Here is a 20,025-nt window from a genome sequence, read left to right as displayed (position 1 = left end):
TAACTTGAAATTAAGTCCTTCTATATAATTTAATTTTTAAAATTAAATAAACTATAAATATTTTGTTTTGGGATTTGGCTTGCAAGATTTTTTATGTGATTTCGTGTGTTGAAGCATATTATGTTGTGTCTGGGGAGAGTCATTTTCTTATTGTGCCTTAAAATTTAACACACTCACCGGTAAAATTTCGCAAAAACAAACAAAAGCAAAAACAGAACGTAGCGTAAATAACGGACAGAGTCAAGACTATTGAAAAGGTTGCACGACGCAACGAAAATTTTAGGAAAATAAAAATAAGAAATAAGTGGAAATTTTAACTGTGAGTGTGTTAAATTTAAAGGCACAATAAGAAAATGACTCTCCCCAGGCACAACAGTATAAATATTTTATTATTTTAAAATATATATTGATGCAAGGAAATTATCAAAAAATGCATTCATGTAAGGGAAGTAATTCAAATGTCTTAACTAGTTATTTCCCTTGTTCTTCTTTCGCATGAATTAGTTAAATATCGTTGATATATTAGAATCAAAAATAAAAAATGTCTTGATTAAATTGTACCAAGAATATAAAATTTGTTCTGGTTAAATCATTCGGAAAATTAATTTTCTTTTTCCTTAAGAAGTAAAGATTAATAGGGAGCTGTCTGTCTTGAAGAAGAGATGATACGAATTTGCTTGAAACAATATCGTCAGTTCCACAGATGGTTCCTGTATTTTGAATTGTCCCTAGAAGATACCCTATCACATATTTATTATCTCACCAGGACGCTTAACTATTTTGAACTTGAAATCGCCCTTAGTTCTATGATACAAACGTCCTGTTTTAAAGTGATTTAAATTGAAACTTTCCATTAAAATTTATGTTCCAAATACAGGTTTAATAATGACAAAATTATTTTAATAAATTCTTAATTATTTTCAAAATTAATTGAAACAAATACAATATATTTCAACAAAAATACGACAACAAACAGGTTGAAGAGAAAATCAATCTTGGTAATTAAAACTGTTAATATTGATGGATATCTAAACCAGTGCTCAACCATTTCTCCAAGAAACAACTATATATAGCATTGGATTCAATCCTGTATTTTGCCACATAGAAATCACACTTCAATCATGTGTACAACTGAGATTTTATCCAATGAACAGCAACTGTTCACGCGATAATTTGGTGGTCTGACTAGAATTTTCTGTGAGCAAGGCCTACAAATACAGCCAAATCAAGTACCAAAAATTCAGACTGTCTTGAGTTGAGTTGGTATACACTCCCCTAGTAGCTTTTTTTCACACCTGCATATTCAACCTGAAATGATTACAGAAGAAGACACACCATGGCACCTGAATATGTATTTGATAAGTAAAAATTAGCTCAAATGTTGAGTTTCTAACAAAGACATTCTGTACATATATGTTATTCTATCTGAATGTTTCCATTAATTGTATTGCATGAACTACTTACCTATTACTGTAACAATTAAATTATTTTCTAATACACAAAGAAGCCTTCATTATTAAACAGTAATATTTATTTTTAAAAAATTATAATTAAATCATAATGATAAAAAATTATTGATAATTCTTCCTTCTTTTTTTTTTCCCATTTATTATAGTTTTAGTTTATCATAATCTGAAAATATTTTTTCAGTGATATATCAAATACTCGGCTGGGTTTACATTCAGTTTAGTTGGGTTTAGTCTTTATAAAATTTATCATCTCACAGATAAACACAAACTCACAAACACACACACGCACATGCACACACATTCACACACATACATGTACGTGTTCACACACATTCATGCACATGTTCACACACATACATAGACTGAATAAGTAAACTTCTACATTATGTTATGATATCATATCCCTTTTTTTCTGTTGTTTGTTAAAATATATATATACATAAAGAAAAAAGTATATAGAGACAAATGAAACTGCACAGCTTTATTCCAGATTTTATGTATGTACATGCATACATATGTATATACATACATATGTACATATATATATATACATGCATACATACATACATACATACATACATACATGCATACATACATACATAAGTAGTATAAGATTACCCCAAAACGATTACCGGTTTGTTCTCAATTATACATACATGTATACATGTGTATATATATGTGTGTGCATGTGCATGTGTGTGTGTGTGTGTTTGTGTGTGCACATGAATAATACACATACACACACATAAAAAAAATAAGGTTTAGGCAATAATCTTAGTTGGAAGGTATATATATATACATCAAACTTTACACACATTTATCACCAGGGCACATTCAGGTACTCCTATGACTTCATATATAAATACACACACACACACACACACACACACACACATACACACACACACACACACACACATACACACACGCACAATAAAAAACTAATACGTTTATTATCAGTGGTTGCAGGAATCATAATTTCAAATAATTCCATCTTCAGCTTCTCAACAATGACACCCATTTCATCATAACATTCTGGAATAAAAAATAAAAGTATAAAATAAAATTCATAATAGATCATTAAGAAATATTTTAATCATAATATTAATGCAGTTATGAAATATTAAAATAGCTCATATTAATCTGTGACAATCTTCTATAATCCTGATATTAGATTTGTAGAATTGGTAGAACATCAGACTAAATTTGTTTTCAGTTCAATTCCCTCTGAAGCCTACTTTGCTGATTATCTTTCTAGAATCACTAAAATAAAGTACCAGTCATTATTCAGTTTTATTTCAAGATTTCTTGCCAATAGAAAAAGAACCAGTTTCTAACCTGGATCCAAGGCTCCTTCATTGGAATTTCAACATCAACAGGGTATTTTTGTATGTATGTATGTATGCATGTATGTATGTTTGTATGTATGTATGTATGTATGTTTGTATGTATGTGCATACATATGTATGTATGTATTTATGTATATATGTATATATGTATGTATAGATAAATGTGTGTATATATATGTGTGTGTTTGAGTGTGTACGGTGCCAGTGTAAGTAGTTATACCCCTTTCCCAAAGGTCTTCTGCTTATGTTGAAATAATGTCTTCAGTGAATAAACAATGGATCTTATAAACTAAGATTTACCTTTTACTACCTTCAATGTTTCCCTGATTTCTTGGATTCTTTTCCTTTACATTTTGAGTTCAAATTCTGTTAAAGAAGACTTTAACATACCTTCGTCAAGGAATGATAAAATAATCATTTGCTGGGGTGAAGTAGATCAACTGCATGCTAATTATTAACTTTGGGTCCTTGTGCCAATGTTAGAAAATTTTACAATTACATTCCTTTTTGCTATAGATACCTCTACTGGCACACCATCAATTATGACAACAAGGGTTCCAGTTGATCTGATCAATAGAACAGCCTACCCGTGAAATTAATGTGCTAGTGACTGAGCACTCCACAGAAGCGTGTACCCTTAACATAAATCTCAGGGAGATTCAGTGTGATACAGAATGTGACAAATCTGCCCCTTTGCATTACAGGTACAACTCATTTTTTTCCAGCTGAGTGGACTGAAACAATGTAAAATAAATTGTCTTGCTCAAGGACACAACATGTTGCAGGGAATTGAAACCATGACTTTATGATCATGAGCTGAATACCCTAACCACTAAGCTAAGAGCCTTCTTTTGCTTTAGGTACAGGGCCTGAAATTTTTGGAAAGGAATAAGTCAATTACATTAATCCTAGTGCTCAACTGGTACGTATTTCATCAACCCCATGAAAGGCCAAGATGAGCTCAGTGAAATTTGAACTCAGAATGTAAAAACAGATGAAATGTCACAAAGCATTTTCCACAGTGTGCTAACAATTCTGCCAGCTTGCTGTCTTAATCTTTGCAACTAATATTAATTCTGCTGCATTACAGATGATGAAATGTTGAATTTAATTCCACCCTATTCCTTATAATATTTGTCCATTTTTTCAGGATGTTTCTTTTACACTTTAGCGTTCAGATTACTCTATAAAACAAATATTAATGACAGAAGCAGTATTTATGCTGAGAGGTAATATTTATTTACACTTAAACGTGAATGATCTGTTAGAATAAACTATACTGTGGTAGATGCCATGAGAGAAACTCTCATATTAGCTTTTGGTGCAAAATGCAAGCTTGTTTATATTGCTAGTAGGGAGATGAATTCCCACCAACTCCAGCACTGAGATCACTAAATCATGTGTTTTCAACCTACCTTGGTCTCATCAGTGATGGATGGTGAACTGCTAGAGATAACAGCATCTCATCTCCCCACTAGCGATATTTAGAAAACCAGCGTCTGAACAGGTACTGGTGTTTCGATTGGCCAGTGGGTTTGTTAAACAATATATATTAGTAACACATCTAATGCTTTCTCATTCATATTGTTTTTAATTAATCATACATTACCTCGTAGCTTTGAGATTTGAATGATATCTTTTTATTTTTTTATTCATTTACTTGTTTCAGTCATTTGAATGTAACCATGCTGGAGCACCACCCTGAGGGGTTTTAGTTGAACAAATTGACCCCAGGACTTATTTTTTAAGCCTAGTACTTATTCTATCAGTCTTTTTTGTTGAACCGCTAAATTACAGGGACGTAAACACACCAGCACCGGTTGTCAAGGAGTGATGAGGGGACAAACACAGACACAAAGACTCACACACACATATATACATATATATATATATAAATGATGGGCTTCTTTCAGTTTCAGTCTACCAAATCCACTCATAAGGCTTTGGTCGGTCCGAGGCTATAGTAGAAGACACTTGCCAAAGGTACCACACAGTGGGACTGAACCCAGAACCATGTGGTTGGGAAGCAAGCTTCTTACCACACAGCCAAGCCTGTACCTGCATTGTAGAGTAGGTGTGAAAGGTTGGATCAGACCTGTTTGAACATAAAACCAGTAGAAAATTTGGGCCAAACATGGCTAGTTTAAATGCTACAAGATAAACACTTTTGATTTCATCCCACCTGAGGCCACTACTGGTTCTATGATACAAAATTCATGCTTTAATTTGATCCAAATTAAAACTTTCCATTAAAGTTCTTTGTTGATTTATGTTTGAAACACCAGCTTAATAAAAACAAAGTTATTTTTACTAAATTCTTCATTATTTTATATAATTAATTGAAATAAAGACTGTGTATTTCAACAGAAATATGGTAAGGAAAGTGTTAAAGTTATCTAGGTGACCCTTTATGAGAAGTACAGCTCTGTGCAGTCATTCATCCTGGTAGAAAAAGCCAGGAAGTTCCTCTCCAGTTACACACTACAATTTAAAAAACAACAACACAATGAATAATAATGAGAGTTGATGATATACAAAAGAAGAGATGGTCACAGGTGGAATGTCTTTGATAAGATCTGAATACGACGACGACGACGATGACGACGACGACGATGACGACGACGACGATGATGACGACGACGATGACGACGACGATGATGACGACGACGACGATGACGACGACGATCACCACCACCACCACCACCACCATGGCCACCGCCACCGCCACCACCACCACCACCACCACCACCAACAGCAGCAGCAGCAGCAGCAACAACAACAACAACAACAACACCAGCAGCAACAACAACAAACTATACCTATTTAATAAAGAATAGCTGGGTGTGTTTGTGAATTTAGCAGACTGTTGGTTGTATATAGACATATACTACAGCTCTGGAGAGAAAAGATGTATTTACTTACGTGGTTTTATCTGAATAAGTGAATTGGTCTGATGTCTTTCGCGGAGAAGAACTATTGTTTTTTTGAGTACTGTTAGAGATCTTTCTAGCATCAGAAATCCTTCTAGATTCAGAGATCCTTTTAGAATCAGAGGTCCTTCTAGAATCTCTACTGACACTGGCTAGTGACAGCCGTTCTGTCTCAGTAGTAGCAGCTGCTTTCACTCTGTGGCGGTGCCATTTTTTGCATCGCAAGACATTGGAAATGTAATTTCTATTGAAAATCAGGTAAATCCATGGATTAGTGCAGCTGTTCAGACATGCCATAAGTAGAATTACTACGACACCAGCATCTAAAAATGTTGGAAATATGGAAGAAGAAAAAAAGAAATATCAAAATCAAAATTGGAATAATTGAATAATTTAAAAATTAAAATTCTCAGCAGTTTGGCAAAAAGTGATCAATAGAATAAATACTAGGCTTTAAAAAACATAAGTCCTGGGGCTGATTCGATTGACTAAAACCCAAGTAAAAGAATAAAAAATTATATAAACATATATATATATATTTTTAATAATATTTAGCAGAAGTAACAGAGTGACTTAAGGTCCAAGAGTTTCATGTGTTGCCACAGCAAGACTAATAATCTGGTGTATAACTCACTGTATATATGCTTCAGAAACAAGCATTAGTTGAGTACAGAATGGTAATAAGAAAATGAGATGACAAAGGAATAAAGCTATAAGGTAATATTGTGGCACACAGCTATGAGTCTATTGCATCATATATCAGAAACAGTTGTAAGCTAATGAAGTGCATAAGATCATTTATTGCTTAGTTATCTCATTTTCTCATATATATATATATATATATATATATATATATATAATCCTCATCTTCGCCATCGTTTAACGTCCGCTTTCCATGCTGGCATGGGTTGGACGGTTTGACTGGGGGCTGGCAAGCCAGAAAGCTGAACAAGGCTCCAATCTGATCTGGCTAAGTTTCTACAGCTGGATGCCCTTCTTAATGCCAACGACTCCAAAAGTGTAGTGGGTGCTTTTTATGTGTCACCAGCACGAAGGTCAGTCAGGCGGTACTGGCATTGACCACGCTCGAATGGTGCTTTTTACGTGCCACCGGTACAGGAGTCAGTCAGGTGGCACTGGCAATGATCATGCTTGAATGGCGCTTTTAACGTGCCACTAGCACGGGTGCCAATTAAGCAGTGCTGTCATCGATCATGACAACAGTTTCACTTGCCTCAACAGGTCTTCACAAGTGCAGTTTATTGCCCAGTAAAGACTGATACAGCTTGGCACCAGTGACATCACAACTCATTTCTACAGCTAAGTGAACTGGAGCAACATGAAATAAAGTGTCTTGCTCAAGATCACAACGCATAGCCTGGTCTGGGGATCAAACTCACTACTTTATGTTTGTGAGCCCGACACTCTAACCACTGACCCATGACCTATATTATCCTATTACACACACACACACTCATGGCTATAAGCACACACCTACCCACATGCCCACCCATCCATCCCTTTCTCCACACACATTTAATATAACACATAGTACATGTTGTAAGTTGTAGGCATTAAGAAACACATGCAGCTGTAGAAGCTGTGGTAAGGCTGACATTGGAACACGATACAGATTTTGGACTTTTGGATCCTACCGATCCTATCAAACTACCCAAACTATGACTGTGTAGAACATGGATGCTAAATGATGATGATGATGATGATGATGATGATAACATAATTACACACACATGCACATACACATGCATGCACACACACACACACACACACACATACTTACATATATTTAATATAACCGTATATATATATAACTATCATCATCATCATCATCATCATCATCATCATGATGACTGTTCTTTTAGGTAGATTTTCTTTGGTCAGATGCTCTTCCTGTTGTCAACACTTAACTGTTTCCAAGCAAGATACCATTTTCTTAGAACCAGACATGTTTTTGTGGCAGAACAGTGGCAATGAAAGACATCGCTTCTATGACAGTGACACACAACTACCACTCGTTATCAAGTCAAGGAGACACAAACACACACACACACATTTATTAAAAGTAAAAAGATGAAAATGTTTTGAGAAATTGATGATGGATAAAAGGGAGAAAGTATTTACACCTCTATCAAAATATGCTACCAGTTTCAATTGTTTTAAAAAGGGGATTTAGTCGTGCTGAAATAAAGAAAAATTAAATTGAAATAAATTAAGCCAAATTAATTTTTCATGATATCAGTTCTGGAAGTTCACATGTTTTTCTTACAAAAAAATCATATGGTATTGTATTTCATTTCCTTCTGATTGTTGCTGGATCATTGTTGTAGCAGCAGGAGTGGTTGTCAGTAGCTGTAGCAATTGCTTTTTTTTGACTGACAATCTAGTTTATTAGTAGCTGTGCCAACTTTAGCAAAGTTGCTGTAGGATTAGCAGTGGTTGTCTGCCTTTCTATTCTACAAGCATTTGAATGCAATTGGTATTTGGTTATGAAAGTTGTTTCTTTGTTGCTGAGTTGTGTAATATCTAAATTGATATAAAAGGAAAATTATAAGTTTAGCATAACTAGTAGAGTGTTGAACCAAATGCCTTGTGTTGTTCAGTTATGGATCTTTGCAATTCAATTTCCTTTCATCTGTAAAGTAAGGTGATAACTTAGCATAGGGACTGATTGTTATTCTGACAAAGCATCTTAGCTGTGACTGGAATTATAAAGCAAGATTAGAATTAGTGGAAATAAATAGAAAATGAAAAATGTTACTTACTTCCAACAACTGTTTCATCAAACAGCCACCAGATCTGAGAGACAAAAAACGGTGACCAGCATATTATGTATGTGACTATCACAGCAAATGTAAGTTTCACAGAGTTGAGTTTTGCTTTGGAAAAACCACGCACAGTATGTGTTCTCAAGATTACTCCCTTATTTACTCTCCGTTGCAAATGCATGTTTGCATCTCTTTTAGCTTTAATGGCATGCCGATATTTTGTCCATATTGTATAGCAGATGGAACCATACGTGAAGAGCAGAATCAAGATTGGGATGAGATAAAGAGCAAAAAAGATGTATAAAGCATAAGCTGTGAGGACCCAAGCAGGTTCAAAATGAACCCAGCAGTCATAAATGCCACTTCCTTTATTTACCTCTTGCATTTGAAACAAGATTGCTTGTGGAATACTAAAAATGGTAGCAATTGCATAAGCTATAAATATCTTACAGTACACCATGCATGGAGTCCAAGTTTGGTTAGAGAGGGGATGACAAATTGCTCGATATCTGTCAACAGCTGTCATGATTAAGATATATGTAGACAAGTATAATGAAAACATCTGAGCATATTTGATGAAGCGACACATGCCATCACCAGCCATAAATCGAAATGTGATGTCCCATATAAGCTGTGGCAAAATGTTAAAGAAAGCAACTATGAGGTCTGCAATACTCAGGTGCAATATAAACAGTTGCATGCGACGAATCTTTTTACGGCGCCATAAAAGGACCAACAGAACACAAAGATTATTGATAATTGCCAGACTGAAACATGTACCCAACACAGCAATTTCAATTTTGACAAGCTTTTCATCTCGAATTGGATGGCTGCTGTTTGTGTTGTTGAGGAAATCTGTTGTTGGTATTGTGCTTTGTTTATAGAAATCCAGGAAAAAACCTGATGGAGATGTAATTTCCACTTCCATTGCCTGTGAAATTAAAACAAAAATAAAGCAATATATAAATTATTTATAAATATAACTGAAAGATTGGTCGATTGTTATGGAAATTAAACACACAGAGCAAACAATGAAAATCATATATATATAGTAGGCACAGGAGTGGCTGTGTGGTAAGTAGCTTGCTTACCAACCACATAGTTCCAGGTTTAGTCTCACTGCATGGCACCTTGGGTGGGTGTCTTCTACTATATCCTTGGGCCTACCAAATCTCTGTGAGACGGAAACTGAAAGAAGCCCATCGTATATACATGTGTGTGTGTGTGTATGTGTTTGTCCCTCCAATATTGCTTGACAACTGATGCTGGTGTGTTTATGTCCCTGTAACTTAGCAATTTGGCAAGAGACCGATAGAATAAGTACTAGGCTTACAAAGAATAAGTCCTGGGGTTATATGAATAAATAAATATATATATAAATATATATATATATATATATATATATATATATTTATTTTTGATCCATGCCTATGACAAAATGAACTTGCCAATATTTAGATACCTCACTCATTGATTCATCACAGTATTTCATTATTCTTAATTGTTATTCAACTTTGGAACAACAGAGCCTAAAAATGGCAAGAAACCCAGATAGTGGGACATTTTTGTGCCAACTAGAATTGAACCCAGTTAACTTGGTTTTCATATTTGTCTCCTACCTTTTTTGAACTAACCAGCTGTATAGATGTAAACACAATTCCTTCTTCCTTCCTTTCTTCCTTCTTTCTTTCCTTCTCTTGCTTCCCAACTATATAGTTCTGGGTTCAGTCCCACTGCGTGGCACCTTGGGCAAGTGTCTTCTACCATAGCCTCGGGCCGACCAATGCCTTGTGAGTGGATTTGGTAGATGGAAACTGAAAGAAGCCCGTTGTATATATATATATATATATATATATATATATATATATATGTATGTATGTGTGTGTGTTCATCTGTCTGTGTTTGTACCCGCAACATCGCTTGACAACCAATGTATGTATGTGTGTGCGTGTGTGTGTGTGTGTGTGCGTGTGTGTGTGTGTGCATGTGTGTGTGTGTGTGCGTGTGTGTGTGTGTGTGTGTGTGTGTGTGTGTGTGTGTGTGTGCATGTGCATGCTCATAAGGGAATTTGTGTGTGTTTGAGTTGGTGTCTCCTTGTCTTGATATCACATGATATTTGTAAATAAGTGTCACTATCAAGCAAGAATTTGCAATTATATATCGGACTGAATTGAAAACATACATTGGCTTTATTTTGGCAGTATGTTAATGAATTAATTTCATATCCTTACCAACTCCCCATTCTTCTTCTTTAATCAAACTTATACTTTTAAAAATCTCAGATATATCAAAGAGTTATTCCTCAATGGTGTTGGTGATTAAACCAGTGAAATTTTGGATATAATAATCACTTTTTAGGATAAGATATCCTCGCGTTGACTATATATATATATATATATATATATATATATATACACACACACACATACACATATATACATATATACATATATACATACATACATACATATATATATATATATATATATATATATATATATATATATATATATATATATATATATATATATATGTATGTGATCTATTTGTAGCATATTAAATGTCCACTTTACTGGTCAACTTCATATATATAAAATATACCTTAATCCCATAAGATCTCAGATGTTTTTTCTGAATCTCTCGGATTCTTTCAATGTGCTAGCTTCCTGGTAATAAATCGATATTAATTAATATCTGATTTTTACCCTATGTTTTAATATATATATATATATATATATATATATATATATATATATATATATACACATATACACATATATACATACACAAATGCATACATATATACATATATGTACACACACACACACACATAAGAGCTTATTGGTGATCCTGTCACCCATCAAGTGTCCACTTTCTCCAAAATCCTAAATATTGTAGCAATGTCAACAGGATCGATTTATTTCATTCACTGATTGCATCAAACCAGAGTAAGTCTTTTGTTTGTTTTTGATTAGATTTAATTACTGTTATCAAATAATTATCATTATCAAATAGGCACATGTATGGGTAAGTGGTCTGGAAGTTTGTTTCTCTATCACATGGTTTCAGGTTCAAATCCACTGTGCAATACCTTGGACAAGTGCCTTCTGCTTCTAGCCTCAGACCAACTAATGCCTTGTGTGAATTTCAGAGAAGGAAACTCTACGAAGCCTGATGTGTATGTAGGGGAGGTGGGTGTATGTGTGTGTGTGTGTGCATGCACGTGCACATGTTTCTGTGTGTGTATATGTCAATGTGTTTATGAATGTGTACATTTTTTGCTTCGTATGTACATGTGTTAAGAGACTATTTGAAAGCTGTGTGCCTCAGAAGGAAAAGAGCCTGGCTATAAAACAATGCTTCAATAAGGTGTATGCTTCTAACCCATGCAAATAAATGCAAAGCCAAACTAAAACATTATCAGATGCAATCCAAGACTGTTATGTTGTGGATTTTAGAAATCATTTGGTACCATGGAAGTGATCATGTCTGAGGGGAATCTCTATGTGATTATCCCATCTGTTAGTAATAGTAACCACAACAGTCTTTAAAAAATGGAAGTCATATTTAGAAATGTGTTTGAAAAGACTGGATTGTCATGGCTAGAATGTGTTTGATCATTGATCTATTTGACCAGGACTGACCTTGGATTAAATAACATCAAGGTATTAGAATGCTAGAATGTATGCTTTGCTGTATCTACTTCAGTATCTTGCTTTTCTGAGTTCAAATCCCACTTGGATTCATTGTAACTTGTGGGGTTTGGTAAAATGAACACCTAGAAATTAAATATTCAAATGCCTTCAATCTGAAGTTAAGGGGCTGCTCCTGACCATGAGTTCATAACCTTCCTCAGCAACCCTTGGATCCCTGGGCATACACACATAAATTGACTTGCCTCAGTTGTATTGGCTGTCAACAGGTTCCACTCTGACTTCTTAGATGAGTGATTGACAGAGCAGGAAGAAAAGCATCTGCTTGGATGTGGCTAACATGAATACCAGTAAAATATTGGAGCCAATTGTTTCTATCCCTCAGAAGTAATTATTATAAACAACTATCTTTTTGTCTTTAAAATAAATCCTTCCATTGTTTCATTACACCAGTAAAACACCAGACTAGATATTTCACACTCTTTAATCAAGATTATCTCAGTTGTAAGTCAGCTCTGCCCTTTATTCTATCAAAATCTTAATAAAATAAGCAACAGTACTAGTGATACACTAGGGATCACTCAATCAGAACTTTATCTATATAACATATCTTTATTTATTCATGGGTATCACTCACTGTGAGGTTAGAGTGTTGGGTTAGTGACTTTATGGTTAGTAGTTCAAATTACACTACAGCCATTGTGCTGTTGGGCCCCTTTTACTGAGATCATACCCTTGCTTGGCTGACAATAGGTTCAACTCTTATTTCACAGCTGAATGAATATAAATAGAAAATAAATGTAGCATTATTAGTTCAACAGCAGCAGCAATTTTTAAAATTCTTAAACAGACATTAGTGCAGATGTGACTGTGATAAGAAGCTAGCTTCTCAACCACATGGTTCAGGGTTCAGTCCCACTGCATAGAACCTTAGGCAAGCATCTTCCATTGCCATGGGCTGACCAAAGCTTTATGAGTGGATTTGGTAGACAGAAACTGAAAGAAGTCTGTCATACACACACACACACACACACACACACACACACACACACACACTCACACACACACACACACACACACACACACACACACACACACACACACACACAGGCATGAAAGAAATTTCTTTGCCTTGTCAAAAAGTGATGTCATTTAAGGTTAAAGTGGACAGGAGGTGACTTACATAGGTAGAAATTACTCCTGTGGTATGTCTGTCCTTCTAGCTGTCATGGCCATTATAAATAGTCAGACATACGACAGAGTCAGATAGCAAAGAAGCATGGGCACCAGCCAACCAGCCAACCCAAAGGTTGAGGTGGGCTACATCTGCCTACCTTAAAAAGGAAAGTGCAAACTCTCATCCTGGGTCATGCAAGCATGACTTACCTTATGATGGCCGATGGCCTGAGGAGAAGCTTGGGATGAGGTTGAGAAGTTGGAATGTGGGCAGTCTGCATGGAAGGGGAACTGAAGTGTGTGAGGAATTGAGGGAGAGGAGAGTGGATGTGTGCTGTGTGCAGAAGGCTAGGTAGAGGGGCCAGGGTGCAAGATTTGCCGGGATCAAGGGAAGAAGGTACAAGTTGTGGCGGTCAAGAAATGGCAAGGGCACTGGAGGTTTAGGAGTTTTGGTGAAGGAAGAAATCTGTGAGAAGGTGGTGGAGGTCAGGAGAAAGAATGACAGAGTGATGACAGTAGCATTAGTATTTGAGGAAGAAGTGATGAGGGTTATTTGTGGGTATGGTCTGCAAAGTGGAAGTGGGATCACTGAGAAAGAGCAGTTCTTTGATGAAATGGCGAGTGAGTGGGACTTACATAAGGTAGATGAACTGGTTTTGGGCATGGGTGATTTTGATGGACATGTTGGGAAATGGATCCAGGGCTTTGAGGGTGTACATGGGGGAAGTGGAATTGAGGAGAGAAATGTGGAAGGAAGGATGCTGTTGGCGTTTTGCAATGAGAAGGAGTTGTGTGTGGCGACCATGTGGTTTAGGAAAACAGAGAAAAGGAAGGTGACTTTTAGTGCAAAAGGGAATGCAACAGAAATTGATTTCGGGTTGGTTGGCATAATAAACATAAAGTATCTAAGAGATGTGAAGACAAGACTAGGGGAGTTGCAGCACAGGTTGGTGGTTGCTGACTTGGATAAGAAGAAAGTTAAAAAGGGAATTGTTGAGAGGAGAAAGGTGTGGAAACTGAAGGAAGAAGAAACAAGAGCAAGGTTTGAGGAGAGAGTTAGGGAGTTGGTAAGCATTGATGCACCGGATTTGTGGAAGTCTTTTAAGGAAGGCGCACTAAAGGCATGTGACGAAGTGTGTAAGGATGCAAGGTAGGAGAGATGGAGGAGATACATCATGGTGGAACGAGGTGAGGGATGTCATAGCGAGGAAGAAGGAGGTACACAATGCTTTATGTAATAATAGGGCTGAGCAAATGAAAGCCAGGTATGACAACATGAAGAATCATGTAAAGAGGGTGGTTGCAAGATCTCTGAGGAGAAGTTGAGTGGGCTGGATGAGAACCCAGATAGAGTGTTTAGGTTTATTATATTAATGAAAAAAGATGGGAGAGATGTTGGAGGAAAATGTATGAGGAGGAGTGATGGAAGGTTGAATTTTAGTGAGAAGGACAGGGGAAGTGTTTGGAAAGAGCATATGGAGGGAATTATGAATGAGGAGAATGAATGGGATCAGAGGGTGGAAGCTGCTGTGGTGAAGGGGCCAATGGAAAGGGTTAGTCAGGAAGAAGTAGTGGAGGCAATGAAGGAAATGAAAACAGGAAAGGCAGCTGGTCCATCAGAAGTAAGTGTGGAAGTGATAACTGCAAGTGGAAAGATAGGGATTGTTGTGTTGATGGAGCCTTGTCAGGGTGCGCTGGATGGAAGACAAATGCTAGATGATTGGGCACTAAGTGTGGTGGTACTGATCTTAAAGGGAAAGAGGGATATGATGAGTTGTGAGTGAAGTTACTAGAGCATGCAATGAGGATTGTGGAAAGGGTGTTGGAGAGGAGAATTCAGAAAATGGTGGATGTGGAGAAGATGCAATTTGGTTTTATGTCAGGAAAGGAGACAATAGATGCAGGGTTCATTGTAAGGAGATTGCAAGAGGAATACCGAGATAAGAAGAAGGGGTTGTACATGTGCTTTGTTGATCTGGAGAAGGCATTTGATAGGGTTTCAAGGAAGGTGATTGAGTGGGCATTGAGGAAGAGAGGTGTGCTAGAGGTATTAAGGAGGGCAGTGATGAGTTTGTATGAAGAGGTAAAGACAAGAGTTAGAGTTAGATCAGAGCTGTTGGAGGAGTTTGCGATGAAAGTTGGCATGCATCAGGGATCTGTGTTGTCACCGTTGTTGTTTGCAATAGTGGTTGATATGGTGATGGAGAGTGCAAGACAGGAATTAATAATGGAGATACTGCATGCGGATGACCTTGTTCTGACGAGTGAGGTGATGGAGGGATTGAGGGATAAGTTTCGGAAATGGAAGGAGGCATTTGAAAGCAAGGGTTTGAAGGTAAACCTCGGGAAGACAAAGGTGATGGCGAGCAGGGTGGAAGGAGAAGTGTTAGTAAGGTAGATCTATGTGGTGTGTGTGGGAGGAGGGTAATGGCAAATGTGGTATGGTAAACAAAATGTGGGAAATGGATTCAAGGTAGATGTAAGAAAATGAAGGTGACCCCAAGACTGGCAAGAGCTTTTATTTGCGGAAGATGTGAGAAAGGAGCTGGAGGGCTGCCAGAATCAGTGGAAACTCTATGTGACGAGGTGGAAACGGTGAGAGAGTTTTGTTATTTGGGAGGTAGGGTGGATGTAAGTGGTGGACATGAAGCAGCTGTGACAACAAGAGCGAGACTTGGCTGGGTGAAGTTCAGGGAATGTGGAGTGTTATTATGCAGGAAAAGGTTCTCCTTGAAGACGAAAAGAAGGGTTTATCGGAGTTGTGTGAGATTTGTGATGCTGTATGGGAGTGAGACATGGTATCTCAGGGAAAGTGAAATGGCAATTTTGAGGACTAAGAGAGCAATGGTGAGAGCAATATGTAGTGTGAAGATAGAAGGAGGGCTGAGGACTTGATGGAGATGCTGGGGCTGGAGGAATCGGTGGAACAGCTGGCAAGGGTGAATAGAATGTGGTGGTATGGGCATGTGTTAAGGAGGGATGATGATCATGTTCTGAGGAGAGTGTTTGAGTTTAAAGTAAATGAACCGTGAAAGCGAGGTCAACCAAAGAAAACATGGAGGGGACAGGTGGAAGAGGATATTGGGATGGTTGGTTTGAGGAGGGAGGATGCCCCAAACTGGGAGAGATGGTGAGATGGTGAGAGAGTGGTTGCTGTAGGAGTGAGGTAGATCTGGCCACTCCTGCTAATGAGGACAAACCCAGATTTAAAATATTGGAATTCATCATCATTATCAGCTACCACTACCATTATCACCACCACTGCTGCCACTGCCACCTTCATGCTTAAAATCTCAGGTGAGTATAAGTAAATAGACCATAAGAAATATAAACCTTTTACTCCCTCTTCCTCCCACTTATCATCTCTACAAAATGGTGAAGTTATGCAGCAGGGTGTTAAAATAGAGTGAGCTTTGCTCTTCTCTCTACCTAACAAACAATACCACGATTATTTCTAATGTCATGGCTACAGTTTCTATCAGTTTACACTGATGTAGCAACATTCTTTTAACACACCTTGTTGCTGGGTTAACAAACAACAGAGCCTTTGAGGGAGGGAGATATAGAAATGGGAAAAAATAGTATCAATAGCTTAGGTAATCTATATTTTACTGAGTCTTTTACATGCATACATACATATGTATGTACGTACATACATACATACGTATGTATGTACACACATACATACACACATACATACGTATGTGCATACATACATATACATATACACACACGCACATATATGTGAGGGTGCATGGCTCAGTGGTTAGAGCGTCGAGCTTACGATCGTGAGGTTGTTAGTTCGAATCCTGGACCGGGCTACATGTTATTTCACGTTGCTCCTGTTCACTCAGCTGTAGAAATGAGTTGCGACGTCACTGGTGCCAAGCTGTATCGGCCTTTGCCTTTCCCTTGAATAACAGCGGTGGCGTGGAGAGGGAAGGCTGGCATGCATGAGTGACTGCTGGTCTTCTATAAACAATCTTGCCTGGACTTGTGCCTGGGAGGGTAACTTTCTAGGTGCAATTCCATGGTCAGTCATGACCGAAGGGGGTCTCAGATATATATATAGTGTACTGTTCTGTGATGGTAAGATCAACAGAAAAAAAAAAAAAACACAATAAACACATTATTTGGTTTTATGTGCTATTGTTAGTTTCATGTGCTGAGAACATGCCGAATAGTGTTTTATAACATGTCATGTGTTCCACTACAATCATTAGACACTAATGAGACAAGAGAGAAAGTGAGAAAAGGTGAGAAGGAAGTATATATAAAAGGTGGAAGGTTGAAAAACCAGAAAATAAAAAAGAAACCAGAAATAACATTCACTGATATTCACTCAATTCTAAACAGTTTTTAATTGTTGCCTTGTGTTTTATTTTTATCAGAATGGCTTCTTTAATCTGTAGGTTACTGATGTTATAGTCTATTACCGTAATGGTGAATATTATATCCTTACTCATATTCCTGTAGTTGGGGTCGATACAATCAACTTACCTCCTCCCTATAATTGTTGGCCTTGTGTCAAAATTTGAAATCCTCTTCCTCCTCCTCCTCCTCCTCCTCCTCCTCATTATTATTATTATGAAGGCTGGACGAAATACTTAGCGGTATTTCACCTGTTGGTATGTTCTGAGTTCAAATTCTACTGAATTCACCTTTCATCCTTTCAGGGTCAATAAAATAAGTACCAGTTAAACACTGGAGTCGATGTAATTGACTTATCCCCTCCCCCAAAACTGCTGCCCTTGTGGCAAAATTTGAAATCATCATCATCATCATCATCATCATCATCATCATCATCATCATCATCATCATCATCATCATTATTATTAAGGCAGTGAGCTGGCAGAATTGTTTGTACACAGGGAAAAATGCTTAGTGGCATTTTGTCTATATATTCTGAGTTCAAATTCTACTGAGGTCACTTTGCCTTTCATCCTTTCAGGGTTGGCAAAATAAGTGCCAGTTGAGTATTGGGGTTGATGTAATTGACTTACCTCTTTCCCTAAAATTGCTGGCCTTGAGCCGAAATTGGAAATTATTTTTATTATGTGGAGTATTGTCCCTCAGGCTTGATATTCATTATCGGTTTCATCAGTGATAAACATTATTATAAACAGCGACCTGATGCAAGTTCACTGGTAGGATTTGAACATGTATTGGTGACATTAATTAATTAATTGTGCAACAGAACGCATGCCTCTCACCCCTCTCTCTCTCTCTTCTCCCAAATTAGGCAATTACATTTATATATATATTTTGTGCTATATTTTGACTGCGTTGTTATCTCTTTAATTAGTTAATTAATTAGTATAGCAGGACATTAGTATAAGATGTGGAGTGTAACTTGTCCTTGTCCTGTTCTTCATATTTGTCACTGGGTCCGGTATGACCACTGTCCACTGGCTGGGACTGATGAAAAAAAAAAAGTATCATTGCCTGCCACCACCCTACCCATCATCGTCGTCGTCGTCGTCGTCGTCGTCGTCGTCGTCGTCGTCGTCGTCGTCGTCGTCGTCGTCGTCGTCGTCGTCATCGTCATCATCATCATCATCATCATCATCTCTGTCTTCGTAACAACAAAGAAAATCAGTACACAGTCACTAGATACACAAGAAATATTAGCCAAATCTCTCCTGACTCACATCTTACTATAAAAGACAATCTGATGTATAAAAGGACTGGATGGTCATGGCTATAAAGACTTTAGGTAATAAGTCTATTCAATCCAGTCTGACCAAGGACAACACAACAACAGCAACAGAACTTCTCCTCCTCTCTTCCCCTCCCTTCCTCATTACCTCTCCTCTATCTCCCCTCCTCCCCTCCTCCCCTCCTACCCCAACCAACCTTCTCTGTGTCATTGTCTTTGTCAATCTGTCTTCCTCATTGTAGTCACTGCTGCCATTGTCCTTCATTTGGTTTTGATTTCAAATCTGGTCAATCCATTTCATGAATCACTCTAGAGGTTTGTCTCACCCACCATGACTGCTGCCACCGCCACCGCCACCAGCACCGCCACCAGTAGCACCACTACCAGCACCAGCACTACCTCCACCACCACCACCACCACCACCATCACCACCAGCACCAGCACCACCACCAGCACTGCCACCAGCACCGCCACCAGCACCATCACTATCTCCACCACCACCACCACCATCACCACCACCACCACCAGCACCACCACCAGCACTGCCACCAGCACCGCCACCAGCACCGCCACCAGCACCGCCACTACCTCCACCACCATCACCACCACCATCGCCACCACCACCACCACCATCACCACCACCACCATCGCCACCAGCACCGCCACCAGCACTGCCACTACCTCCACCACCACCACCGCCATCACCACCACCACCATCACCACCAGCACCGCCACCAGCACTGCCACCAGCACCGCCACTACCTCCACCACCACCACCACCACCACCACCAGCACTGCCACCAGTAGCACCACCACCAGCAGCACCACCACCATCACCACCAGCACCAGTACCACCACCACCACCACCACCACCAGGTGTGTGGCATTATAATCAGTACCAATGTAATATGATGAGAAAAATCACTGGTACATACATACATAGATAGATAAATACATACATACATACATACATACATACATATCACTAATTAAAGAAGAAAAC

General features: G+C 37.9%; 1 protein-coding gene across 3 annotated transcripts in view; it reads right to left on the bottom strand.

Moving 5' to 3' along the window:
- Positions 1-1,936: 1,936 nt before the first annotated feature.
- The window catches only part of LOC106882373 (cephalotocin receptor 2), a 24,793-nt gene continuing 6,704 nt past the window's right edge, over positions 1,937-20,025 (bottom strand). The window contains exons 2-4 of one of the 3 annotated variants that reach the window (XM_089358749.1): positions 8,532-9,465; positions 5,741-6,071; positions 1,937-2,504 (exon numbers count right to left, since the gene is read on the bottom strand). In XM_089358749.1, coding sequence (XP_089214875.1) covers positions 2,495-2,504; positions 5,741-6,071; positions 8,532-9,465 — 1,275 coding nt within the window. In that variant the 3' untranslated portion in view covers positions 1,937-2,494. Of the gene's footprint in view, positions 2,505-5,736; positions 6,072-8,531; positions 9,597-20,025 lie in introns of those variants that run through there. The other 2 variants (XM_014933035.3, XM_089358750.1) reach the window with 2 other exon arrangements.

Source organism: Octopus bimaculoides, chromosome 10 (genome assembly GCF_046866305.1).
Source record: "Octopus bimaculoides isolate indiv1 chromosome 10, ASM4686630v1, whole genome shotgun sequence".
Lineage (NCBI taxonomy): Eukaryota > Metazoa > Mollusca > Cephalopoda > Octopoda > Octopodidae > Octopus > Octopus bimaculoides.
This window is presented reverse-complemented; position numbering and strand designations above follow the sequence as displayed.